The sequence below is a fragment of the Mycteria americana genome, chromosome 2 (assembly GCF_035582795.1).
Source record: "Mycteria americana isolate JAX WOST 10 ecotype Jacksonville Zoo and Gardens chromosome 2, USCA_MyAme_1.0, whole genome shotgun sequence".
Taxonomy (NCBI): domain Eukaryota; kingdom Metazoa; phylum Chordata; class Aves; order Ciconiiformes; family Ciconiidae; genus Mycteria; species Mycteria americana.
In genome coordinates this window covers 46467948-46495439 of record NC_134366.1, presented here as the reverse complement: position 1 = coordinate 46495439, position 27492 = coordinate 46467948, and the positions used below count along the sequence as shown (strand labels likewise).

The following is a 27492-nucleotide window of genomic DNA, read 5'->3' as shown; positions in this document are numbered from 1 at the left end:
TTCCCAAGACAAAAATGTTTATTTGTACTAACTCTTCAAATGGGTATACATTCACAATCTTTAAACAAAAATCAGTACACATGCCTAGGGCAAGACGAGTATGTATCATTAGAAGATAATGCCTTCCTTAGTAATTAATGTTCATAAATCAAGAATTAGTTACAAATTTATGACCTTGTATGCAAAAACCTTACACAGGGGTTAATGTTTTCAGTAAGACTATCCCAATACTAGGCAAAACAGTGTTTGTAGAACAGGATTCTAATAATTCAGTTCCAGTATCATATTCTTTTAATGAGCAGTAAATATTAGTGAGGGAAAAATATCTAGTGCCCAGACGAATGTTCTCAAGCACTGAAAAGCAAATACAAATGGTGAAGTAACTATAGAAATTTAAATAAATTATTTTAGTTACTGAAACCTCACTTTTTGTCTGAAAAGAACAAGAATATCATCACAGACTGGAGGAAAGAATTCCATAAAAACCTTTTCTCTGGATTTGCCTTAGAATAGGCTTCTGTACAAAACAAGAACAATTAAGATTTAGGGGTTTCAGTGGTAGAAACGGTATTGGAATAATAAAGAAATCATCTTAAAATATATATTAATTTACCACATTTAGCTCATATAGCCCTTTATGTATCTTACAAAATGCTACTGTTCTACATACGGCATGTAAAAAGAAGTTTTTATATATATGTATATATACACATATAAAGGCAAAGCCAATCAGCTTGGTATCGAAAAAAACAACACAAAGCATAAGCAGACACACTGAAAGTTATGCAGTAATGAGGAGTGTATGCTCCATGTGTGCGTTAGTGTAACAGTGCTTCCAATCTTAAAACATCCTTTTAATTGCGTAAGCAGAGTGCTTACTCCAAGTCAGCTCTACCAGTAATTTCCTCAACTGCCACAAACATCTGATGTTACTTAACTTCTGGCCAGTATCTGTTATATTTAGCACGAAATCAGTAATAAGGCAAAATAACTTTTCACATCCCTGAATATCTGAAGACATTCACAAGATCTTCCAAAAATTAATGCAAAACATTATAGGAGCACAAGAAATGGTACACCTGAGCTGAAGCATCTTCCTGTCTCTACAAAGCTGCCCCAATGCTCACCTATTTCAGAGTAATCCAGGCTACTTAAGTAAGAATGACAGTTATTCCCAGGCATCCCCTTTGTTTTAGTAAGTTTTGAATGACAACTTAAAGCTTCAGGATGGGTTTGTGCTCATCACTTCTGGTCTAAAAACATGACTGAGAACAGTGAACAACAGTTCTGATACTGCTCAGAGGTTTGGAGTGGATATTCAGAGCCGATGTGCATTCTTGTTGAGCTCTGTAAATCTCGATGCTAACCCTTGTCTCCCAGCTGCAAGAATAAGTCCACTCTTTATGTACCTAGCATATATTTTACCAAAAAAATTACAGTTTAGTATACCAGAAACACAAGACAGATTTATCTATCTTCTCTTGCATCAACCTTCTTAAAAAAAAAAAAAAAAAAACAAAAAAAAACCCAACCAAGCCAACCCCACCCCCAAACTCCATAAAATCACAAATTTTCCAATAATAAATAAAATTAACCTCCCTGATAAAGCAAAGGTGCCTGAAAAAAAATAGTTGAGCTACCTGGGGAATAAAAGAGACAGATGCCTTTGAGAAACTTTCTGGAAGATTGGTCATAAAGGACTTGATCCAGCACCCATTAAAGTTTTGTCCAGTGAAAAAGTAACTTCAGAATTCATCGTTTCTCTGGGGAGGCTGGTTCAGGACTACAGTCCAGTTGACATGTCTGGCAGGCACTGAAATGAATGCATCAGCATACTGGCACATAACCCTTTTGATAACACAAGCGTGATCTACCAGGGAATTCCCCAAACATTCCTTGGAGTGTTGTGTGGACTGCAACACTTAGCAGTTGATGGTTAAGCTAGAAACACAGCATGACAATTTTGAGCAGTGGATATCCAAGAGTATCCTTCCCCATCCACCAAACAATACCAGTGAAGAATGACCACAGGTACAACACTAAAATGAACCCTAGGCTCCAGGGTTCAGAATCCCCAGGTCAACATCTCCCACTTGTTTGGGGGAATGGGATTCTAGAAGAGCCTAACTCCTGGGAACAGCAAGGGCAAAACGGACAAATACAAAAATGCAAGGATTAAAAAACAGAAGGGGAGGTAATGATCCCCCTCTAGCATATTCCCTTTAAAACAGTGTAATTAAAAACTTTAAATTCACTTAGAAATTGGTTTCAAAATAGTCTGACAGTTTTAAAGACTTTCAAAAATCAAAATATTCTTCACCAGAGTTCATTAAAATATCCCTGTAGCCCCCTGAATAACTGCTACCACTTGTTTTCCATTAATATAATCATAAACATGCAAAATGTTAACATTTCAATGTGTATGCAGAATAAAACCAAGTTCTAATAGAAAGACTCCTAATACTTCAAGGTTACAGGCTCGCTTCAGTCTCCATTAAAATCAGTGGGATTCTTCCCACGGTGTCCAGTGGATTTTGGACTAGGCCTTAATAAGAGCCAACAAAACATTGTGTTTTATGGTGTAGGAACACACACACAAAGTACACTTGTGTATATACACTAGATATGTAGTGCAACTTTTGCATTACGCATCTTAAAACAGTTGTATTTTAGCCAATAAAATGACAACCACCAAGCCAACACTGCATGCTATGTCAAACTAGGCTGTAAAACAAAAAACAATACCGATTCACAGACATTCATGTTGTTACTGTTGCCTAGTGAGCATCTTTGAACGAATCTTAATGATACATCCACTTGAACCCAGATATAAATTTGAAAGGCAGAAAGCTGCATTAGTACGATGGCCTGATTGATTTTATATGTGCTCTGGATGACTTTGAAGGCAGGATATCATCTCTCTGACAGGCTTCCCTTCATAGCAGATTTGATACACAGCAGTGAAAAGTGGAAACCTGAGGAAACAGGGTGGGGAAAGCAAATGCAGTGTAAGTTTATTCTGTAACATCTTCTTAAATGAAAGAAATAAAATGGGGTGAGGAGAGGGAGGGGGAAGAGAGAAACTGAAAAATCAATTTCTTTTAGTATTTGTCAAGCACTAATGCCAGGCTGAAAAGCGCTGGATAAATACAGAACCTACATGCATCTCTAAAATGAGTCACTCTCAGAAGCCTAGCTAGCTATAATAGAGGTTGCAACATTCATTATGTATGGCACAACCATTAAGTGATCTAAAAAATTAAAAAATTAAAAACGCTCTCATCTTTCCTTGACATTCTTATAGCAGTACTCATCTATGGTTAAAAAGGATGACTGGCACATCAGTTATGCATTACCTCTGAACAATAATTTGATAATACAATTGCAGAATATGACACAAAGAGACTCAAGAAGAAACTGAAGGTCAAGTTTTTAATAGGAGTCCAAATTAAACGTGGATTTTGAAACGCTAAATTCTATCTCTTCTTTTTTTCTTTTTTAAATTGGCCACATTTCCAACAACCCTCAAATTATTCAGGCTTCTCTGATAATCTGAAGGCTTGTTACAGCCTAGATGCTTTACAGAAATTTATACTTGCTTTCTGTCCATCCTGGACAGTGACAGTCAGATAAGTCCCATTTTCATACAGAGCCTGGTGAATTTTAGGGATTAATTATCTGTTCACCAGAATAAATACGCCATTTCAGTGTGGCCTGTTATACTGATAAATTTTGACCAAACACACTATGTTATTTTGACTGAAATAAAAAATAAGGAGCACTGGAGATGGTGAAACAGTTAATTTCTGAGTGATTCAGAATACATCTGGACTAGGACTTTCTCCTCAGAAAAGTGGTCCCATCAGCCACTCTAAAGCTTTGTCTGTAATGCACAAATGCAGCATTGAGCAGAACTCCCAACCAGTACTGAGCACTCCATATGCTTGCCCATACACTCTGCTAGCATGTGTTATACTGAGGTAACTCTGGTATCACCACATAGCTCTGAACTAGACTCCTCAAAGTGAACCAGAGGTCACAAGAGAAGCCATGAGCCATTCAGGAGTACCGTTACAGCATGCTGACTACTGCATTCTCAGGGGCAGATACAAGATTTGTACTTGGCTGAATGCAATACTTTGCATTACAGGGGGGAAAAAAGTGGGGGAATGGAGATGCTTGTGAATTTAGTCCATTGTTTCTATGGCTTTTATTACAAGTGCTCAAAAATGAAATGCTACATTTTGAATTATCTGAAACATTTTAGTGTCCTGCTATGAATGCATGCCCATTTCTTTTGGTTTATTTTTGTAGAGAACAAGACAAAAATAGCAGCAATAGCAAAAACTATTTCAGGTCAATCCAACTGATTTGATTTTTGTTTTTATTTCATTGGTGGAACCAAAATTAGCATATAGCCACATAGCTGCTCTTTCAAATCCAATGCTACACTGTTTAGGTTGCAAAACCCTTACTAGGAAATCTGCAGAAAAAAAAAATTAATAAATGCAAATGTGTAACATGCCTCACATCACTCATTTTGTATAATATATTGGGCTGGGGTGGGGACTGAATTTGCTTTTACCATGAAAACGTAAATGTAGGCACTAAAATAAAATTTGTTATGCCTATGTGAGATTTTACTAGAGGCAGCCACAAAACACGTGAACTTTCTGAAGCAAAAGCAAGTTTCACACAACTTTAGATACAGTACTGGCTGTTACTTCTCAGTGAAGAAGTACCACTACTACAGCCCACATCTTGATACGTAAGTCTTGCTGTTTATCACAGAGAACATTACTCTGCTGTGCACAGGTCTGCCACACTTCACACGGGGAAAGCAGAACCAAGGCTGACTGCAGGCTCATGGCCGGCAAACTCGAAATGCATCTTACGTCTGGAGCACATTAAAAGGGCTAGCTCTACAACTGTTGTAACGAAAAAACAAATTGCACTGTAAATATCAATAGGCATCAACCCTGCTACCAAGGCTCTTCTACTGAACTTTGACTTTTGCATATTTCTACGAAGCCTCGGGGCTCTTTTTGTAGGGTGAGGGTATGAAATTTTACTCTTACTAGACTCTTACCTTTTCACTTTGAAACCATGGGTGTTTTACTGTGTTTTGTGTTTTAAAGCAGTAGCAAGAGAGTTTTCAAAAAACACTTTGAAAGTTGTTGAATGAGACCTTTTATGAAGAAGTGACACATATATGTTGGTATACCGAACAGAAATTAGCAACTCTCTGCTTTCATATCTTTCATTAAAAACACAACCCAAAGTCTTCTATAATGCACTCTATTTGTTGTAAGATAGAACAGGGAAAAAAACAACCAACCAAACAAAAAAAACCCCCAAACACAGCATCCTGTCTCATTTAGGGAATCATAAACAGCAAAGACTGAAGCCAGCATTTTAATTAGATTTTTTTCTGCAGTTAGCTTAATTACTGTACACTGCAGAGACAGACTTAGGTGCTTTACTCCCAAAGATAATGTTAAAAAATAAGCAATTTAATGCAGCTGATCCACTAAAACTAGACTTTAAAAACTGCTTTGGCAAAAAAAGCAACAAGGCTTGGTCTTCTGGCTGGCAGACATTTATTTTCTGATTTTGCCTCCTCTACAAACAGGAACAGATAGAGATAATGCATCCCTTAATCTCATAAGGAGACAACTCTGTGTGTGGCTTTAGGAATCATACATGTTCTGACTTGAATACAAATGAACAAGCCAGGACAACCTGCTTAATTTCATACCACAAAAAAACCTTACCTACACAAGCAGATGGCAGGTTTTATCCTACAGCAAACTGGAAGTCACATTAGGAAAGAGAACTGCGGTATCTAAGCTAGAATCCATGTGGATAGAGCTGATCAGCTATACAAATTAATAACAAAGATACTCTCCTTGGAGACAAGCAATGAATTTATTACTATGAAATAAGCTGTAGAGCCTCTTCACAAGTCTCTTTAGGAAGCTCAGCTTCTACTTTTCATGTATTTTATTCTTTTCACATGTTAAAACACACTCTTGCTATGCTTTTCTATGATAGCAGGAGGCAATAATACATTCTGTAAACAGAAGGGCATTCACAAATTTAATGTCACACCATTAGCTGTATCTACAGCAATATTATTTTGAGCTTTTATTCACTTATCTCTGATTTTTAACTGGGGATTAAGCTACTCTTATTACAGTGATTTTCTTTTTGGCTATTACCATAATGAAATTATCAAGAGTAAAAATGCAAAAAAAGTTATAGAGATAAAATAGGGGCATGTGGAGCTTGCTTTATCTGTTCTTACTTACTTTTCCAACATTCCTTTCTGCTTGAGGATGCGATACACTTCTGCAGAAGTCTGTGGTCCTTGCAGCTTCTGACCATTCAACATTTCTTGCTCCAATTCTTCAATAGACTAAACAATGGGGCAGGGGGGAAAGGAAGAAAAGGAGAGCTATGATAAAGTTTTCATAAGCCTGACAACATCATCTGGATGGAAAAAAAAGATGTTACTGAGGGTTCTTCCTTTCTCAGAAGTGTACTTGAGTAAGCATATATAATATTCTCCTATATTCTTGTTTGTAAACATTCTCCTTCTTAAATCTGCATCTCCCAACATTTTATCCCTCCAGCTATTTTTTTAATCACCCCTCCTTTTTAACACCTTTACACTGACTCTAGCCTTGTAACACACTCAAAAATGAGAGGAAAGAGACAGGTACTCACTCAGTACAGCGAGCATGTCTCAGATAACTGTACTATTACTCCAACAAACCAGGACTGCTAGTACTTGCAACAATGGTTTTCACCCAGTGAATAAGGTACCTTTCCAGTTTTAACGAACGCTTCTGCTACACGTCGATTCCGGCCACCGTAACACGTTGTGATGAGATCAGCAACTCCACAGCTCTCCAGGAAGGTGGCAGTAGACACCTGTCCTTTGCAAAAAATTCTGGCAAAGGCAATCATCTCCATTAGGCCAAGGCGAATAACAGCAGCTTTGGTATTGTCACCACAGCAAAGGCCATCACAGAACCCAGCTCCTACTGCCACTATATTCTAATGAGAAGAGAAAAAACAAATGGGAAATAAGTCAATTATTGCTTACAGAATCCTAGAAGACACCAAAAGACAGACTGCATATATCCTTAAGAACTGCAAATACTTTATTAATATAAGACTAGGTTGTTGTTTTGGGGTGGGGTTTTTTTTGTTTTGGGGGTTTTTTTGTTTTGGAGTTTATGGGATAACCTTTAAAAAAAAATATATGGTAAGTCTTATATTACTAAGTATTTCCAAGGATAAAAGCATAGTTAAAGCTCTGGAACAAGTTGCCCTGGAGGCTGTGGAGCTATTCTTATTGACTACGTTCAAGAACAAACAGGTTACACTACACCCAAACAAGGTTTTATCTAGATTGAGTTGTTCTTGCCCTGAGGTAGGGGTAAAGCTAGACTGACATCCCACAGCCCTTCTATCCATATTTTCTCTATGATTAAAGTAATACTGAATCTAAGAAACATTTATTGACTTCCATGCTGGTATGCTAAGGGATCAAATTCAGCCAAACTCACCATATTCAGCTCTTTTAAGTATGCAGAGTTCCTATAACAGTAATAGTTAATCAAGGGTTCCCAGAAGGTTCATGACACAGGAAGACCTATCCTAAGCAAAAAATGTTGGCTTGGGTTTTTTTAACTTAGACCTGGTGACAGCATTCTACAAAGAATGTACTGTTTCTTTGTGAACAGTCAGCTACACAGTCCCTTCTTTGGTTTACAAACATAGAGATTAATTGAGACACGTTTGAGTGAAGTGACTATAAAAGCTATTTTCTGGCCTGGGAGTCAGAGACTAGTCATGGTTAGTTTGCCCCTACCAAAAAAAAACCCCCAAACCTACCAAAAACCAAAACACTCTAAAAGAGATGGCATTCTGACGTACTGATAAAGCAAACAAGGAAGCAATGGATGTAGTAACACCTTTCTGCATGCAACAACAGCAGCAGTGACCTCAACAGAAACCACAGGAGAACCACCAACATTGTCACCTAATGTCGCACCCGATGCAGGGAAAAAACCCCAAACAACAAAACTAACTTTAACTGTTGCTGAAGAAACAGCAACAGTCCAAAGTTGCTAATGAAAGCAACAAGCTGATTAACAGCTGGTTTTGTTTTTTTAACTGTAAGAACCAAAAACTGCAGGCAGCTGTAGTGCTGTGTGGCCACTCATGTCTAGGTGACTCTCAATAAAATGAGGTCAGAAGATGAGTCATTGATTTTTGAGCAGCTAGCTGAGGTCTAAATGTCACCTTAAAAATTGCAGACATATCTCAGCATCAGACCTAAAGCAGCAAAAGACGATCAGACTTTTAAAGCTGGTGCTTTAGATTATCTTGGCTTAAATTTTGGCTCTGATGATTCAGTCAAGGTATGTTTTCATTGGATGCCTCTCCCAGACCAACCTCCAATATTTGTTCATTTGGTAGCAAAGCAAGAGGAAGTCAAACAGGTATTTAAGAAGTTTTCAGATGGGATAACCCATTTAAATGGAATTTGCACATAAGTGAACTCTGCAAGTGTTTAGCACTCAGCTAAAAACAAAAACATTTTTGAATAACCTCTGGGCTTTTCCATGTACTTCTTGAACACTCCAATACTAAAGCTTCCCCTTCCCTCCAACTTTGCCTGCTTTGACTTTCCTTTTCACTTTGAAGCAGCCTACCTGATCATAATTTACAGTATGATTTGGCCTATGGTATTTTGTTGTCCACTTCTACCTTTTGCAAGGTTTGTCTTTCGAGTAACAGAAATACTGTTTTAAGCAAGTCATACCAAGACTAGTTACTTCTGAGGAAATGAGGTAGGGAAGAAGAGAAGTTGTGAGTCTAACTCTGAAACACTAAGCTCCGCGTTTGTACAATGTCCTCATTGTATGTTCTTACACATAGTTTGCAAATCATGAGGAAACAAGACAACTGATTATGCTCTAGAACACACACCCACACCTAGGAGACTGTTATACCCTGGTCTACATAACCCTCAGGCCACACCTATGAATTTACAAGCTCTACCATCTGGTTTCATCTAAATCCTTGAAGAATCTATGACAACTCTCTCGTGTCTAATATTCTGTAGAGAACTGAATTATACCACACTGAAAGTTACACCCTACTGAACGATGAGCCACTCCTTTTAAAAACAAAACAACAAAAAAACTCACAAAACTTGCCACTGAGTCATCTTTCTGCCTAAAACAAGACCAAAACAGGCAGCTTGGTACTTGAAATCTCTGGGTGCAGGCACTAAGTCGAGTTTGTTTCAGGAAGATGCATAAGCAAAACACAAATTAACACACAAGAGCCTAATGGCACTAGCACTATAGCGATCCTTTAAGAAACAGACTGGGGTGGTGGGAGAATCATGTATCTATCTGGCCAAAACATCTTTCTGTATGGTTGATCCTGAACACTGTCACTGCCAAAGCCTGCACCTGAAGTTACAAGAGTTCCTGCAAAGGCAATGGGTATACATTTGTGGAAGGGGAGAGAGCCCACATTTCCGTGAGCAAAAAGACTGACTGTGTTTGCATACAGAACATGGGGGTCTGACGGCCCAATAAGCAAGGACGACTTTAGCCTACAGACAAATCTGTTGTTCCACAGGTTCAAAAATACTGTCACAACACCACCAAAATGACTGCAACAGTGTTCCTCTTGGCCTAAGGGATTCAGAGCTCTCAAAACCACTTCACGTTTGAGCAAACACATTTCCCCCATCTCAGCATTAATAGCTTTTTACATTAAAGCATGCATCCTGTAAGCAAGATGGACAGGGTGTTTTTATATTGCATAGGGTTTTAAGCAACTAAAATACTTTGCACTAACAGGTGAGTCTTTAGCTGGTCTGGTATCTGGAAGCTGGTGTTTAGTCCTAGTCCTAGTTATTCTAGAATGTGAGCAAGGGCTGGACTCAGTTATTTTATCATCGGGATAGTGAAGCTATACTCCAGAAAAGAAATGTTGATGCCAGGTAGTGCTCACAGTATGTGTCGGAGCAAATGAGAAAAAGTGTCTTTTACTTGCACATGACCTACTACAAACATGCGAGAGGTCACAAATGCAAGGCCAATGGATGACCAAGGAGCCGAGGTTAACAAGGCCACAGACTTTGCTGATAGATTGTTCTCTTACGGAATCAGTGCTCAGAAATATCCAATTTACAGTCCTACTCTGTTTACAGTACAGTTTAAGGATTGCTCGTGAAGACAGCTTCAGAGGCCATTTCTGAGGCAACCATTACCTCTCCATAATTAAATGGATCATTAGAGAACTAAGCGGAAATGTTAATTCACCTGGGACATCCAGCCTTCCTTGAGGTAGTGTCACAGCTCAGCACAGCCTGCTTTCCCTCTTACTTATACATGAACTTGAAGAAGCTCCTTGCTTCACATCATGGCTGAGAGAGGTCAAAAGAAGACTCAACAAATCAAAGACAGTATCAGCAGGACTGTTAGAGAGGTTAAGCATAAACTGCTTGCTTGCTCCTGGCAAACTTGAATGTAAATAATGGATTTCTACTTAATCTCAGGAAAGAGTAATTACCACAATCAACTTCTACAGGACCTAGACTGACTATCCAACAGTGACTGCCATAAATACACTTCGCAGGACCACCTTTGTAAGTAATAATGCTGGGTTACATAACCTGGTAAGCAATAAATCATCATTATACTTCTTCCTTCTTTGCTTAAGGCTAAGCTGGAGCTGTAAGATTTAGAGATGGGCCTGAAGCAACCTGAAAGGCAACCACAGGTGCTGCTCCTTCTTCCTACAGTAACTGTCACTTCTGTCTTGGTCCTTGGTTGCTGCCACTTGAGGGAGTTTAACTCTCCAGATCCCTGAACAAATACGAGGCAGCTGGAGCACGGCCATTTTGCCATATCCAGAGACTAGATTCTCACTTCTCCTTGCCTCACACTCACCCCTGTCACTGCTGCACTGGGTAAGTGATTCCAGTGCAGTTTGCACCCAAGAATGCAGCTACCAATGTTTATGTTGCCTCTCAAGTATGCGGCTAGGTTCACACACCAGCTCAGTCTTGCCTCACATTTGTGCTGTTTGTAAGACCACAGGCTGGCACAGGCACTAAGGATTCTAAGGACACCTCAGAGGTGATAACCTTGGGTCTGTGCTACTCTGCAGTATCACATCCATCAGCATCCAGGAGCACATCTGTATGTATGCACAGCTGCACATACTACCCTTACAGTGGTGTCATAACCTTTAAGCACTTCCTAGGAAGACCCCTTCATTGTCTGGCAAATGGCAGCTGGAACTTGTAGGTGGCCTTGGGTCAGGCTGCCTGTAAAGCCAACTGGACACCTTGAAACTGAACTATCCAAATTTGAGGTTTGTTAATTTCTGACCTCAACCCTTAGGTAAGGTCAATAAATAAATGTGAAATGTGCTTCAAATCCTCAAAAGAAAAATATCCTGATAGAGAAGAACATGCCAAGTACTTTTTGTTCCTACAGCCAACAAGTTACTGTAGACAGCTGTTCTTCCTTAGTATCATCCGATTTTGTAAAGTGACTGCCATTGCCTATTCAGCCAGTCTCCAAGCTGATGCAAGACTGCAGTTTCACTGCACTGATTTCTATACTTCAGTCTGTCTCCATCAGCCCATTGTCACAAAAAATAAATACAGTAAATGAAGTAGATATTCAATATATATATATGTATATAAATAGCAATCAAGCAAATGTTCTTTCATGATCACCCAGCTGCAATACCTATTATTACAGTCTGAATTCAAATATGCTTCAAAAAACAAATTTCAAACCTAAAATTATCATTATTGTAAGGGAAAGCTGTGCTCAGAGCACTCTCTGTTATGCTTCTGTATTTTTTCCCAACCTTTAGGCAACCATCCACATTGAAAATCTTCCCTGCTTAGAAATGCTTGCAGGAATAAAGAGCAAGGTAAGTATAGACCTTTAACAAGATCTAGTCTATTATGCCAGAAATACCAGAAAAGTCTCCTTTTCCCAAGCTGGTATTTATAGAAAAATGCAGAAGCTGAGAGAATACACTATTTCTCATAGTATAGTATTTCTCATCCTTTACATACCAATACAGGAGTTGCTTTTACTATTTCCACATCCAAAAAGACAGTCTGGACACATGTGCCTGCTTACTTCTGTCCTCTAAGCTATAGTTTGCAGTGATGCTGCCGACATTTTGAATTGGCACTGCTATAGAAAGAGAGTAGAACCTCTCTTTTTATACCCGTCTCTTCACACAACACGACACTGTCATCTTCTGAAGTAGGAATTTCCTCCTTCCAGCAAGTTAAAAAATACAATTTTTACTATTTTTTCATGAAGTAACTTTCCAAGTTTAATAAAGTAACGGTCAGCTGACAGAACCTATACTTTAGATTTTTCCCTAAAAACAATCACATGGAAAGATGCTTATTTTTCACATTTTTTTATTACAAAGATTATCAGATTAATCATAAAAAAGCAAAGTGCCTGTTGTTACCTTTAGCAAACAATTCTCCTAATAAAAAGAATATAAAACTTCTAAGAAAAAAAGCTCAAGTTTACATTTCACTATTCACATCAGAGCTTTGCATTTTGCTTTGCACAGGCAATAAAAACATACCCATCTGTTTAATTTCAGCTTCTTCATTTTCTTTCAGAGGCATACATGTTCCCAATGCATTAATAAAATTTTGCAATGTTTGATTTAAAAACAGCTCAGGAAGTTATTTACATGCTGTCAGCACAAGATTTAGGATTAAACGAGCAAGGGTTTTAAATTAAAAATTATTTTTAAAAATATGATTTTAATAAAATTTTCTTTGAGACTAAGGAAGAGTTGTATGTTTAAAAAACATCACCTATACTAGCATGACTGATCTATGCCACTTTATACCAGTTCATGCCTTTTAATCAGGCAAGAAATCCATAGTATTTTTAAAAAAGTTAATCTATCCTTAATTTGCTTTTTGTTTAGAGCTTATACCATGCATTTCTTTGGAAGTCTCAACTCAGTTAACAAAATATACTGCTATCAAAACCAAATGACCAGAGCACACAGAATATATACAACTTTTTAGAAATGCAGCTAGAGAGTTCAGTCTGCAGGATGCATGATGAATAATGAAGCAGGAGGGAGGAACAAAACAAAGGTACAAAGAAAATACACAAGTTTCACCTCAGTATCTTTCCAGGTCAAGAACAACAATTTATTTAAATTCTTCTGCACTTCCAAAAGGATACTGGTATCTTGCCTGACTTGGACCTTTACAGTGGAGTTTCAGTGCCTGCTGACTAGCTGCTGAGTTTGATGGCACGCTCATCTCTAACACCCTTTCACATGATTTGTCTGGAATAAAAATTATCTGGGACAGAACTCCTCTATCAAACAAGAATTTAAGCTAGCCAGAAAACATCAGGCTGAGCAGATTTCAAAGAAAAATATGTAAAACTTTTTGACTAATTTCATGGGTCTATACACAGGGATTTCTCTCCTGCTAACCTCCCACATCATCACAGCATTTTAAAGCAATGGCTGTGGAGCCAAATTACAAGCACCACAATCTTGAGAAATTGCTATAAATACTGGAATTCCAAAGCATGTTACACCAAAGTGTACCCCATTAGCCCAGTGCACAGACCCATGACCTCCTCCTTCTCAGGACTTCCAGTATGACAGGTCTCAAGACAAAATTATCAAGAAAACCAGTATGCCAAAAAATATGTTATTATAGTTATCAATCTACTTCCTGCTGAGCAGGAATCAGAACTTCTTAGCTTAAAGACATCATTCATTGGTATGGTAGCTTTGCAGGTGAATGGTGTAGTTTACAAATAATTTCAACAGAGAAAACAAAGCAATACAAAATAATTATACAAAACATAAAAAATAAAAAAGTAAGCTAAATTATCTACTAAACCACTACACCCATCAGAAATGCTTCCACGATAGGTATCAGATAACATGAAGTACAGTACTATTGGCCAGGGTGCCAAGCGACTAATGCCTTCCTTTAACAAATGGCCTGTAAATCAGCCTGAAAAAAATAGCAATAAGAATATGTTTAAGCTAGCCTTTGCTTTCTGTAGGCATCAATTTTGTTACCAAAAAAATTCCAGATGAGTAAATGTCCGAAATAACTTTTTTCCTATTCAGGTCATTTCTGTATGTGGTTATCCACACGAACCTTACGCAGTGTATGTCCACAAAATATAAAACCTAAGAGCTCTCACATTGTGGAAGTCAATGAAGAGGGGAATAGTTTTGTCAACAGACACAAAGGATTAATGCCAACTTCTTTCTCCTTTTCTTTTTGTGAACACACTGTTGCAAAAAGAAAAAGGGAACTAAAATGGACTTAGAAATATGTTGACCAGTTAGATGAAATCAATACTTTTTTCATGACTGTGTGTAAGCTAACTGAAAGATGTAGAAAGAGAACTTGGGAGATGGTGAGACAAGGGTCTAAAAGCCAACTCTCAGAACATGCTACTCCCTAATTTCCCATCTGGTTCTCCCGGAAATGTTATGTAGCAGTTTTATATATTATATAAAGCACAATAAACAAGTCTTTAAATGAAAATACCCTCTTTTTTCTACAAGGATCACCGTTCCATCTGTGTAGCAACTGCAGCCTCTTAATCTTACCTTCAGAGCACCACAAAGCTCAACTGTATCTGCATCGTCTACTACAGTTATTCGGAAGTTTGGAGTCTGCAGGAGTTCTTTGAAGAGAAGGCCATTTTCCAAGATTTTGCTGCCTGTTGAGAGAGGGAAAGGAAGGCTAAAAAATGAATAATTTATTTGGGTGTTATTTAGCCTTTCCTGTGCAAGCCAAAATACTTAAAAGCAGAGATAAGGTTGTTCTATCTTCACCCTAAACAGACTCCTGTTTTAAGTGACTAAGGACATGTCTACATCGCACTTAAAAGCTCTGCACTGAGTTACTCTGGACCTCTTCATAATTCATTGTCTGCTCAGCAACAGATTCTAAATAACAATTCCATTAATGGTCTACACTCTCTCATTTTTCGATCATTCTCTTTAAAAAGAACAGTTAATAATGAAACAAAGGCGAATTAAAAATATAGCAGGTGCAATTCTACCAATTATTTTTAAGGCCTGCATTCCAGAAAAATACCTACTGATAAAGGCATGTCAAGGATGTTTTATTAATTGAGCATGCTGCCACTGACAAATGTGTCTAACCACTAAGAGGCAATTCAACCATTCACAGAATCACAGAATCACAGAATCATATAGGTTGGAAAAGACCTTTAAGATCATCGAGTCCAACCATAAACCTAACACTGCCAAAAACCACCACTACACCATGTCTTATATCTTCGATAATAAGTTCAATGCAACAGCTGTTAATGAGAGGTTACAAACCTAAAAATGCACAAAACTGTAAAAATTAACACTGAAAAAATAACACGAACTCTGTGCTATTATGTATGACTACCTGTATGCTTACAGACACACACATACGCCTATCTAAACACTGTGAAATCCAAGACTAGGCACATCTTTGTGTTATAAATGTGTGCAGACATCAACACAGAACTAAAACCATGTCTAGCTTTTGGGGGAATTAATTATTTTGAGAAATTAAAATAAGATATTGATACCTTAAAAAAAACCCAACCCAAACATGCATAAAGGTACCATCTGTGACCATAACACCTGAGGTGGAGTACAGAATATATAATCATTTATCCATATAAAGCCATGCAGACCCAAGAAAAATCTTAAGCACAGTAATAAAATAAAGCAGTTTGTTATGTGGAGGGTGATAAAAAGCATGCTTAGTATTTCACCTGTTAAGGTCACAACCCTAGTGAGACTAGGTAAAATTGCACTCCTCCCTCTCCCTCTATTCCTGATATTGTCCTAGTACTTTTGGAAGTGTAAACATTCTAGGAAATTCAACATTAAAATAAAAAGAACCCAACAGTTTCTGATAACAGCCAGCTATGTTGAAAATGATAAAATTTGAGCTATTTGGTGTGCAACTGTGAGGACAGGAGCATGTTTTAAACATTCTTATTACTTGGAACAGTACCTATTGTGGTTTCACAGAATTTCTCTGCTGCCACCTCATTGGCAATGTTTGCTCCCATCAGCACACTGATGTCTATTCCCATCTTCTCTCGAATAATGTCAGAGATCAGTTTGAGTCCCTCTGGGCCTTCATCTATTCCCTGCAGCCAACATTAAATGGAATTACTAAAAAGTCATTCATTAGACACAGTAGAGAAGAAAGCACATCACAATTAGTCTTGTCCACGCGTGAGAACTGCAACAAGGCCTGCAACAAGCCTAAAGATGACACTTGCTACTGGTGAAACTTCTGCTATTGTTGTGATGTCTCCAACCTCTCAACCTCTCAACCTTTCATAGGAGGTAGCACCTTAAGAATAAGACTAAACTCTAGATGATGGTAACAGTCTTTATTCCATGCTCAATCAAAGACCTGATTCTAAGAAGTGCTGAATATTCAGCTTTGTTAGTTCAGAATCTCAGCTGCTTATAATCAGTGAAGCTGCTTACTAAAACCAGTGAAGCATCACCAATCCATTAGTTGTGAATGAGGCCTGCACTTGGATTTTAAATTGCACCAAAACTCACAAAATGGCGTCCCAATAACTTGTTTTGTGAAGAGGTATCTGAACTGAAATATCAGAGGCAGATTCCCTTGTGTAGAATACCGACAGTTTACTAGTAGAAACCCAGTTTAATAATTTTGAATATTATTACAAATGGAACAGCCATTCACAGACATGTAGAAAGCTGAACAACTGAGAGTAATTTAACTTCTAAGGATGTTTTTAATCTGTATTTATAACGCACTCTACAAAGCGTGAAAGTATGGGCAGAAATAGGACCTCAGAAAAGATGACCCCAGAGATTAATGCTGCAATGGAGAAGAGAGTCTGGTACCCTGAATTGCCTGAACCAAGAACTCCAAATGAGACCACTTTCTTCTCACAAAACCCTTTTCTCCTAGCCTGCTAAATGCAGACTCCATGTGAGTTTTTAGAACAGGGGCATGGCAGACAAGGTACTGAAATGGTCTTTCTTTCCCACAGTATACCACCTTTTATACAGTACTGTTTTTTAATGTTGGGGATTTGGTACTTTTGGGGATTGATAATTCTGAATTATGACTTAAAGGCAAAAAGGCAGTGTGATCCTCTACTACTTCCAGATACGCATACACACGCATACACACACACTCTTGTATGTTGTCAGTAGTGACATTTCAGGCAGGCAGTAATTTCCATGGATCAGAGGTGCTATTCCTTAAACAACACGGTGCAATCAAGAGACATGCAGAAATGCCTTATAAAACCAGCCAATTAAACTACAGACAACAGTGCTTGCATTTCTGCATTATTTTTCAATCTGTATCACTTAATGCACAGCTCTGCTTTATAGAAAGAATGGGAAAGCAAGCACACATATACATGTTGGATTTTTCCCTCGCAGTGTCAAAAATGTCCCCACAAAATAACTGTAAGGCCCCTCCTCCTAAGCAGACAATTAATAAACAGAAAAGCATACACACATTGGGAACAACTCTAAAAATACAAATAGGTACACAACAATTATTCATCCAAGTGAAAGGAGATCAGAGAGGCTTAGGTGCCAAATTCAGCCCCGCTGTGAAACAGATGCAACTTCTGACAAAGTCAAGGAGAGCGTGCAGCTCTTGTAGAATTAAATCTAATACTGAATGACAAGATGACAGGAGAAAAATCAAACACTCCTTCCTCTGCCAAAAACCAAGGCTCCAATATGGGAATTTCCACTGGGCAGCAATGATCCCCAGGCAATGCAAGTCCAATTCTGTGGTTTTATCACTTGCATTCTAATATGCCTGCCAGAGCAATCCCTGGGGCCTCTATATAGGTATGAAAATGAGATTGGTGTTGAGGCTGCCTGAAGAGTATTTTGAGTGACCTCCACCTACCCTGCTTCCTGTGCTCACTGCTGTACTACATCGGAAGTTGTATGCGATTCCTCCCCACACACAATGATTTGTTAGGTTTTCATAGACACCAGTGATCAGAACTTAGGTAAAGCAGCACAGCTGCAAATGTTTCAATGGGAACACAGATTAACCAGCAGACAAATGTCTTTATTTCCCAAAGACTCAGTTTTATTATGAGACGTTAGGTTCTGCTTGAAGAGTAGACTGTCAAAATAAGAAAAAAAAAAGAAAGAAAAAAAAGACTAAGAGATGACACACTGCTAACTTGCCAAGCAATTTAGAAAGCACAGAAACCAGACGTCCCACTAATTGTATTTTTCAGAGCAGAACTGCACTTTAGCTGCCAAAGTTAACACAAGCCACTTTAATAGCATTAGTGTTGAGCATAATGAGAGCACTAAAAATATGACTTTGATGAAAACAGCATGCATAAAGAAGCTGCAAAAGTAGAGGAAAGAATGCATTCCTGCCTCTGCTACTTAGTTTTGTTGTTGTGTTAAATCTCTGCCCTTTCTTCTTAAATGGTACTTTTAATGATGCACAGTTATGCCTTTTCATAAAAGCTAACATGTACTTTGCATTCTCCTGCAAAAAAAATTAAAAGGGGCCTCACACCATTTCTTTTGAAATAGTATCGCAACGTGACAGTAGGAAGTTGCGGTAGTAATCCTACTAGTAATCAACTCTTCTTTGCACGGCAGGTGTCACTATTTTACTTACACTACACTAAGTACGGGGTTTTTGTTTTGTCGGGTTTTTTTGTTTGGGGTTTGGATATTTTTTTTTTTTTTAAGATAAGTACCACCTCCCCCCGCATTTTTTTTTTAAACATAGCTATTAATCAACACTCCATTAAAGCACTGGTAATCAATACCCAGAGCAGTAATCCCAAGGAAATATAGGCCCAGACTCTGACTTCAGATATGCTGACATAAATCCTCATTTACTCCACCAATTTCATTAGAGTTATTCCTATCACTAAGGACATGAGAACATAAATCACATTTAGCAAATTAAAGGAGAATAAAGTTTATCTTAAGCTTAGAGAAGAAAGAAGTATAAATGGACAACTTCATAAACTTAAGGGCATCTAGGACAGTTGTTTGATTTTGATGCTATGCTTTCACCTCTTTTAACACTACCTTATTTTATCCTTCTACAATATGAAAAGGTTTTCTACAAAATGCAGCAAGTGCACTTGGGAAGCATTACTTTTTCATACATCTCAGCAATATATGTCAGCACTGACAAAACGATACAGATTTCATGGGCTTAGTTAGCCAAACTTGCTAACTTGCAAGATACAAGCTTGCAGTAAGTACTGATAGGGGCGTTTTGTTCTTTTTAAGCACAGATCCATAAATGTGTCATTTTCCAGAAATCACAATAAACAAGGGAATGCATGCTGAGAAAATGGCCTACTCTCAACTAAGTACAAAGCAAGAACAAACCAGAGTCTTCCAAACTTTGTGGGAATAGCTTATTCTTTGCACCTAAACACACGTTGGGGGGGAGGGGGGGGAAGCCCATCCACATTTAAAAATTCTTCTCCACCAAAACTACAAACACTCCAGTGAAACACTTCTTGCACCTCTGCCCCCTCCTATTTCCTGTGCTCAAACTGTCTTTTTGGGCCATGCTGAACAGACTCTCTTTTTGCAACATAATATTTGACATGAACAAGAGCACTATCTTCTTGGTCACATGAAATTCTCTCAGCAGTTCTTAAAATGATCAACTCAGCGTGTGGGATGTGCGTTAACAATCAAAGCATTATGCTTGTGCTCTGTTCTTCATCTAATGATGCGTTTGGAAACAATAAATAAAAGATTGGAAAGCTTGGTGGTGCAAAACATATTAACTCCCTCTTTCTTTTCAAAAGTCTTGTGAACAGCCTCATTTTCCTCTTCCTGCAAGCGCTAGCCTAAAATAAAACACTGCATAACAATCCACTAATGACGGAGACAAATTCCAATCTGACATCTAGAAAGGTGTAATGGAACAATCAAGTGAATAATGAAAAAAGACTTTTCATTTCAAAATAACAAGCCATCTTGTTTTAGAAGATTCCATGACACATTCTCAGTTATTAATGCATAGTATTTATTATACCTTTATGAGAGTTATACCGAGAGCTTTCTTGGGTATTCGTCCTGTGATTTCATCGCAGACTTTATGAATGAACTGATGAGGAATGACAAAAACCAGCAAGTCTGCATCCTGTACAGCTTCATTAAGGTTTGGAACAGCAACCTGTGTAGTTATGGGAGAGAAAGGCCACTTAAACTTCTTAAAATAAACATTACACACAAGTGTTATCTGGTAAGTAAAAGCACATTTTGGTGTTATACTGAATGCTACAAACTACTGTGCTTCATCATTGAAAATAAGCAGTAACACAAACTTCCCAGAAAAGCAAAAGAATTTAAACTTTCAAAAAGCTATTTTATGTCTTGAATGGGGCATCTTCACAGCCACCAGCATGGTTAGTGCAACGAAAATTCAAAATGTTCCGTAACATTCAAACAAGTACTTTGAGTAAGAAAATATAAAATAAGAAGCTGCCTTCTCTGTAACAAAATAATCTCAATTTTTGATAAATTATTGCATGCAGAAAAGTAGTTTCTTTACTTAGTTCCTTATACACTCAAATTTCCTCTCCAGGTGTCTTACACCTACTAGTTTATATTCTCTTTCTCTGTACTCATAGATTCTGTCTACCCTGTAAGAGGGTGACCTACTTTGAAGTCACTTGCCACACTTTTCCTAACACTTGATGACCACCTTAAAATAAGTCAGGTTTAAAATGTAGCAATAAGCTCAACCTATTGATAAAGAGAACAAACTTGAATGAGCACGTAGTGGACAGCAGAAACATCACAGTTGCTGAAGGCTAGGGAAATCGGATTTCAGCATTACTGTTAAAGAGAAAACTGCAATGCACGGCAATTCATGTTGTTCCTGCCCAAAATCTTTACTGAATTGTCAGCTGCCGCAGTCTCTTCCTATAATGTTTTTCGGGCAAGAGTCACCACCAGCGCACCCACCATCATGTTACACCAACACAGAATAGATGTGGAGTCCCACTGTTCTGCCCTGGCAATGCTACATCTAACACACCGATCTGACTGCACATAGTTGAAACGCAACTGAGAACTAGATAAACTGCAAACAGCTTGCAGTTTGCTTGAGAAATACTCTAGCTCTTATCCTGTAATACCTTCTAAGAGTTTCAGACTACTTGAAATCCCTTCAATTCTCACTGACCAGCCAGCTCCCTTCCAAAGTTGAGACCAATTTTTTTTTGTAATGGGTATGGTCAGAGCTGTTAATCTTGCCCTCGTTTTCACATTTGCTTCCTTATACAGAAGCTGAAGTAATATAAAGACAATATTGAGATTTAAAAAAAAAAAGAGAGAGAGAGAGAGAGAGAGTAAAAGAGAGTACAGTGCACTGGATTTACCTACCTGCATAATTGCATAATTTTACTTGTTCAAATCTCTGATCTCATCAGTAAAATAGCATACAGTTTGAAATATTATAAACCCTAAAGTTGTTAACAAAATAAGTTTCTACCTCCATTCACAGCATGAGCAATATTCCCTCTGCTCCATAACTAGAATTTAGCTTCTGAGCCTTACCACATTATCTGGCAGCTTGTATCCGGGGAGATATTTTACATTTTCATGTTCATTATTTATGATATCTGTCAGTTTTCTCCCATTAACATTCTCCTCGAAGACCCACATCTTCACTGTGGAAGCAAACTTTTGCAATTTTTTTACATTATTGCCTATTATTCTGGCAACTGCAGAACCCCTGCAGGAAAGAAAACAAAAATATTCTAAAAAAATTATGATTTTGCTCTAGAAGAAAGAGATTGTCTTTAAAATAAACAGAAATTCACAGGTTATTGGACCAGTTACTATGTAGCATTTTTGATCTAGTAAAACAAGTGGAAAAATACACCCATTATTTACACCTGCTGCTTTCTCTCAAACAAATATATCTAGAGTAGGTTGGACTGAAGCATTTACCAAAAACTTTCTTACTTATTTTGTCTGTTTATTGGCTATCCAGTGAGAGTTTGGGTTGTATTTCCACAAATCAAATGGATTATATCCTCAAAGCAGTGGTAAAAGTGACATACTCAATTTTAAAAAATTGATAATTTTCACCTTTAAGAAATGGGAAGCTTTCTTTGCTAAGATTATTGACCCATCAATTGCTGTACAATACTGATATGCATTTAAAGTGAGGAAGCATTTATATCTTGCAAAAGTTGTAAGCTTTATGGTTATGCTGCCAACCTCACAGAATTTAACTATTGCAACGGCATCCCATTTAACTATGGCAGACAGACAATTCCACTACTGTTAGCCTCATTTTCTTCCCAAGAACAGCATACAGTGAAACCTGTAGGATGGTGATCAATTTTACTACTCAAATCTCTAAGCAACAATGAAATTAATCAGAATTACTGAAGCTATATACAAGAAGAGGAACAAACGCAACCTTCCCTTCCATTCCTAGCCCGAATGCTACCTGGAAGAAAAAGATGCAATTTCATAAAGCCTGTTAACCTAACTTCCTTTCCTGGGACAAGAAGGCTGCTTCATAATTACGGATAACCTACTAAGCAGACAAAAAAAAATGTAGAACGATGCGAAAAAAATACAGAGAGTCCCTGATCTGAGGCTGACGTGTGTGTGTGGAAACTGCACGCTTTATTAGAAGGTAAAAACACTTCAACTTTGCAAATCTAGTTATACTTACACACTCCTCTAAATTTATTATGGACACTGCATGTAATAAACTCATAGCTGGCAACTAAACCAAATAGAATCATTCTGCTCCAAGAGCTTTTAATATGGCACAATTCATTGTGCTATATTAAAGATTTATGCTATCACAGGCCTAAGGTCACTTTCTAAGTAATGGCAGAAAAAATTATAGTATCCTAAGTAGACCTTCTTCAGTTAAACCATAAAACTGCGTGTCTTAAAAGACTGGAATTTATTTCTCTAATAGCACTTCACAGACTACACAGTCCCCTGGGTTCAGGAGGTGATACAGAAGCCACAATTGTCAGCCACCTCTTACCAAGCTCATATTCTAGATCTGCATGCACACAAAGTGGTTTCCGCTGCAACAGTAGACAACTCACCAGCTCAACCCCTAAACTTCAGATCCACACAAACAGTATGAATCACATTCAACACAGGTATGTGTTCCTCAGAAAGTGCTTTGAGTTCCTTGAACAAAAGCACATTTACTACTGCAGATTTGTATACGAAGTCTGGATCCTGGCAAATTACTGTCTTCAGTTTTGAACTTCACTACACATTCTGTGTGCTTAGTGTTGATAGAGAAAGACAAAAATAACTGATTCAGCAACTGTGCAACTGGGATTTTCAAACAGTTTGCCAGCATAAAGTTTGGCAGCGTGTACTGCTTGAGTGAGACATTAATTCCATTACTACTTAACACTTAGCTGTCTTTTCTTCAGCCTTTGAATGTAGTATTAAAAAAGTTAAGATTTGCCTAGTCTTAGTTCCTGAATTCAAGAAGATTTTCCTGACTGACTTCTCTGGTTCCTCATTTCCTCTTATGTTGCAACAACTGTTGTAGGACTGAATTAAGCAAGGTCAAACAACTGACACCAAGTCTAAGATTGCTCTATGCAAGGTGAAATACCAGCTCCCCACACCTGTTAATGAAACAAGCAAGCCTATATTCTCTTCTGTGCCCTAATACTCCTCAGTGTGTACTCTGAAATAATTTACTGGAATGTCTGGCTCATCTTGCATACTCCTGATCGCAAGGCAAAGGAACGGGAATTCTTGCCAATTTATCCCTAGCAGTAACAGTTCTAGTGTGAGCTACGCTGCAAAACTGGGTGCCTGCAGCAGCTGTTACACTAGAAAAACCATAGTGAAAGATTCCCTCATAAACCTTAACCCTGACATGCTCTGAGGGATGGTTGATGCTATTCAAGTAATACAAGGTAGCTGCATGCCAAACAGTTCTCTTCCTTGCAATGACTATCAAAGGTACGCACAGATACAATCACATACACTTATTTAACACTTCTGAAGAACTGTAGCTGACAGTCACTGAGCAAAACCACCCACTTTGTCTCCTGCCCTTCACTGTTACAGTATATCGCAGTTGGTCTGTTTTCCCCTCATCACTTTAAAAGTAAAGCACAAACCCCAGAAACTCCTAAACTTGCCCTGATACCAGCATCAGTGGAGGTCACAATATGCAAGTGCAAATAATGTCATTAACTCTAGCTCTACCACTTATCCCTGTAAAATCACCTCAGTTAAGCCACAGGTTTTACCTCCCACTTTTCTACAAGAAGTTCCTAGCTGTATGAAGCTCTCTGTCCTGGTAACTTCCCATCTCCTCCCGAACTCCACAGTTTCTGTTCAAGTTGGGCAATCAGATTAATTAACAACTGGTTCTAGCAAAACAGACAGGGATAAATTCTGGCCATGCACACCTTATTAACCTGCCCTGGAAGTGTTATCAGAAGAGCAGGCTATAGTACATGTCCGAGGCAGCATTTGCAGTGTTTTAACTGAATCTGGGCACTGTCCTTGAATCCTGAGGCTCCAAGGCATATTCCTAAGGTGTACTCCTCACATTCAAGAAAGCTTATTTTATCCTCTATCTTAAAGATCCTAATACAATCACTTATCCACCAGCTGAGCAACCTTAAATGGGCAAGGCCAGCATAAAGCACAGCTCCTGCATTTCGGTGCCTTGCAAGCCATCTGTCCCGTCCCATGACCTCCCATCAGGTGTCGAGTGACCCTTGCCAAGTGAACTTCATTGTTAAGGTGACCTTCCCCCTAGCAAACCGACCAAACAAGTCTGACTGGAAGTAGTTTATCATCCAAGGTGATTGGTTCAACCCTCCTAAACAGTCACTGTTGTGCCAAGCTCCTTTAGTGGTTTTTTTTGTCCCGGATATAGGTTAAAGGCCTGTGAGAAGGCAAAGACGTCCCTACAGTCACTGGCACTTGTGGGACAGAATCCTCTCACAGAGAACCCCAAAACCCCACAGTCTCTGGACTGCTAAAGATGCCAAACCCCACTCAGTTCAACTACTTACATGCTTACAATTTAGGCAACACCAGTCACACACTGCAGTAATTGAGGCTTCAAAAATACATAACCCCAAAATATCAATGATAAGATGTATATAAGTGCTTCAATTTCTTTCTATTTACCTGCTTTTGAGCATTAAATATTTCCACTTTAGGACCACAGGCCCCAGTTCAAAAAGGTACTTACATGCACATGGTACACATTTTAAATTAAGTCCTATTTAGTTCAATGGTTGCACATATTATTGAATCACAGTGCTCTTTGCAGTCAGGATTTGGTGTCTGTCATCCCTTGGACTCCGAGGAAGAAATCACCTGCCTCTCCAAGAATTATTGTTTTCAGAAACATGCAGGGGGAGGGCGGGAAGGGGGATGGGAGAGCTGTTGCACATCAAATCATTTGCAATTTAAAATTTTTAATTACTTTGATTTCTGCTTTCCTGCTACAAAAAAATTGCCACACTGCTATCAAATATGAAATAAGCTATCAGTTTTTTGAATACATTTATCCCCAAAAGAAAGAAAACAGCTGATGCCCTGTAACAGCATTATCTCTTTCTCTCAGCATCACAGATATGGGCATTTTGCCACACAAATATCCACCCCGTTAGGCAGGGGCTTTTCTTGTTATTAAACTGATCCAATGAGGTGAAAACAAACTATATATGCACATGGTTATTGCTAGTAGGTAATATCTACAAATCCTTTTGCTTCTGCAAGTGTGTTTCACAGTGAATCAAATATAAATGCAAACGTCCTGTAAAACTTTTTGCTAGATTTCAAGTATGGAAGAACGGCAACAATACTCCTAAAAGACTGATAGGTCTCACCACGTAATTTCCTTCGGGCATATATTGCAATGCACAGTTATCTCCCCATTCATCTTACAAGCTCGTGCAAGGAAAGCAAGAGATGCTGCAGTGAAATGTCAGCCATTCCCTCAACAAGCCATCACAAAGACAAACACAACTTGGCAGTTGCTGGTATTTTTAACTATGCAAAACAGCACCAAAAGCCAATTGCACGGAGAGGGCAAGGGGTGAGCAACAAGTCTAAGATCACCTTGACAAAAGGCTGTTAAGTTTTGTTTAATAAACTGCAGTACCTTGCTCTACACCAAACTCCTCTGAATTTAGATTTAGTCTTAAAAACCAGAATGTTATCAGAAATAATGTATGCTTACTAATTAAAGTGACATTAGTATGCATTAGTAATTAAAGTGACAAAATGTAAAGATACATTTATCTAACACATTGTACTTAACTTATTCATTGTAAATAGGGATCCAGGGTAAAAACAGTGATCAGGAACGGTAGAGAAATTGAAGAAGCAAGCCAAAGGATTATTAACTTGATGCTCGTCTTAGGGAAATGATTAGTAAATCTACTGCTTTCGGTGGACAAAACAGTAAGTTTATTTAAGTCTAATTATAAGCTAGTGATAGATGCAGCAATAAAACCTTGTCTCAAGCCTTCAGTGTGCTTCAGCATAATCAATTTGAAAAAGAAAAGGTATTTCAAATAACCTAGCGTCTCGCAACTCTTCTTTGAACTACCTTGGAAAACAGCTAACATAGGAAACCCCGAACAACACTTTTGGAGAGAAGTGGACTTGCTACAGAAGCCCTACAGGCAGCGCTTAGTTAGCAATGACCTGCTGGGGAAAAAAAAAAAAGTTCAGTATCTTTAATGTCTACGTCACCTGACATACGACAAACCACACAACAAATACCAGGTTAAAAATATCCTAAAATAACTTCTTCACAGAACAGATGGGTGCCTACAAGCACGCGAAAACCGGGCGCTCGATTCTGCCGCGTGTCTCTCCGTTTACCTCAGGACAGTACCTCTGCCTCCGAGGGAGACCCAGGGCTGGAGAAGCCCACCCGTACAGCACAAGCGCGCCCAAAAGCCCGCCACAGACCAAGCCCTGCTGGCAGCTGCCGGCGACACCGTGTTTCACCACCAGCACCGGGGCCGTCGCTTCGAGGGCGCGGGTGCCCTCACCGCCGTCACCCCTGAGGGGAGCGCGGCCACGGCGCGAAACCCTCCGGCTGCGGGCCGGGGGCACGACGGCGCTGCGCGGGAAGCGACAGCAAGGCCCGGGCAGGCACAGCCGCAGGGAAGGTCAGGCCGGGGCCGCCGCTGAGGTGCCAGCCCTCTCAGGGGCTGCCGCCGCCGCACTCACCAGTTCCCCGAGCCCACGATGCAGACCTTGAGGGGCCCCACGGAGAGCGCCATGACAGCGCCACCCGCGCCCCGCCAATGGCCGCGGCGATGGGCTCCGTGAGGCGACCGCCTCACGCTCCCCCGCCTCCGCCGTCAGGGG

The 27492-nt window shown here is 38.9% G+C and overlaps 1 protein-coding gene across 2 annotated transcripts; it reads right to left on the bottom strand.

The window, feature by feature from the left end:
* Positions 1-27492, bottom strand: GPD1L (glycerol-3-phosphate dehydrogenase 1 like). 2 transcript variants are annotated; one of them, XM_075493206.1, is made up of 9 exons: positions 27352-27473; positions 26720-26820; positions 21688-21865; positions 20159-20299; positions 16115-16253; positions 14698-14810; positions 6829-7062; positions 6312-6418; positions 1-2975 (listed from the first exon to the last, which is right to left on the bottom strand). In XM_075493206.1, exons 3-9 carry the CDS (start codon positions 21793-21795, stop codon positions 2879-2881), a joined length of 939 nt encoding a protein of 312 aa, XP_075349321.1. In that variant the 5' UTR covers positions 21796-21865; positions 26720-26820; positions 27352-27473; the 3' UTR covers positions 1-2878. The 2 variants fall into 2 exon arrangements, with proteins under 2 accessions (XP_075349321.1, XP_075349320.1); XM_075493205.1 differs by lacking the exon at positions 26720-26820 and having other exon boundaries at positions 27352-27492.

Coding starts and splice junctions, on each gene's coding strand:
- GPD1L (XM_075493205.1), bottom strand. CDS start 27,404: ATGGCGCTCTCCGTGGGGCCCCTCAAGGTCTGCATCGTGGGCTCGGGG. Junction 21,866..27,351: donor ATCGTGGGCTCGGGGAACTG/GTGAGTGCGGCG, acceptor TCTTTCCTGCAG/GGGTTCTGCAGTTGCCAGAA. Junction 14,811..16,114: donor ATTCTGTGAAACCACAATAG/GTACTGTTCCAA, acceptor CTCTCTCAACAG/GCAGCAAAATCTTGGAAAAT.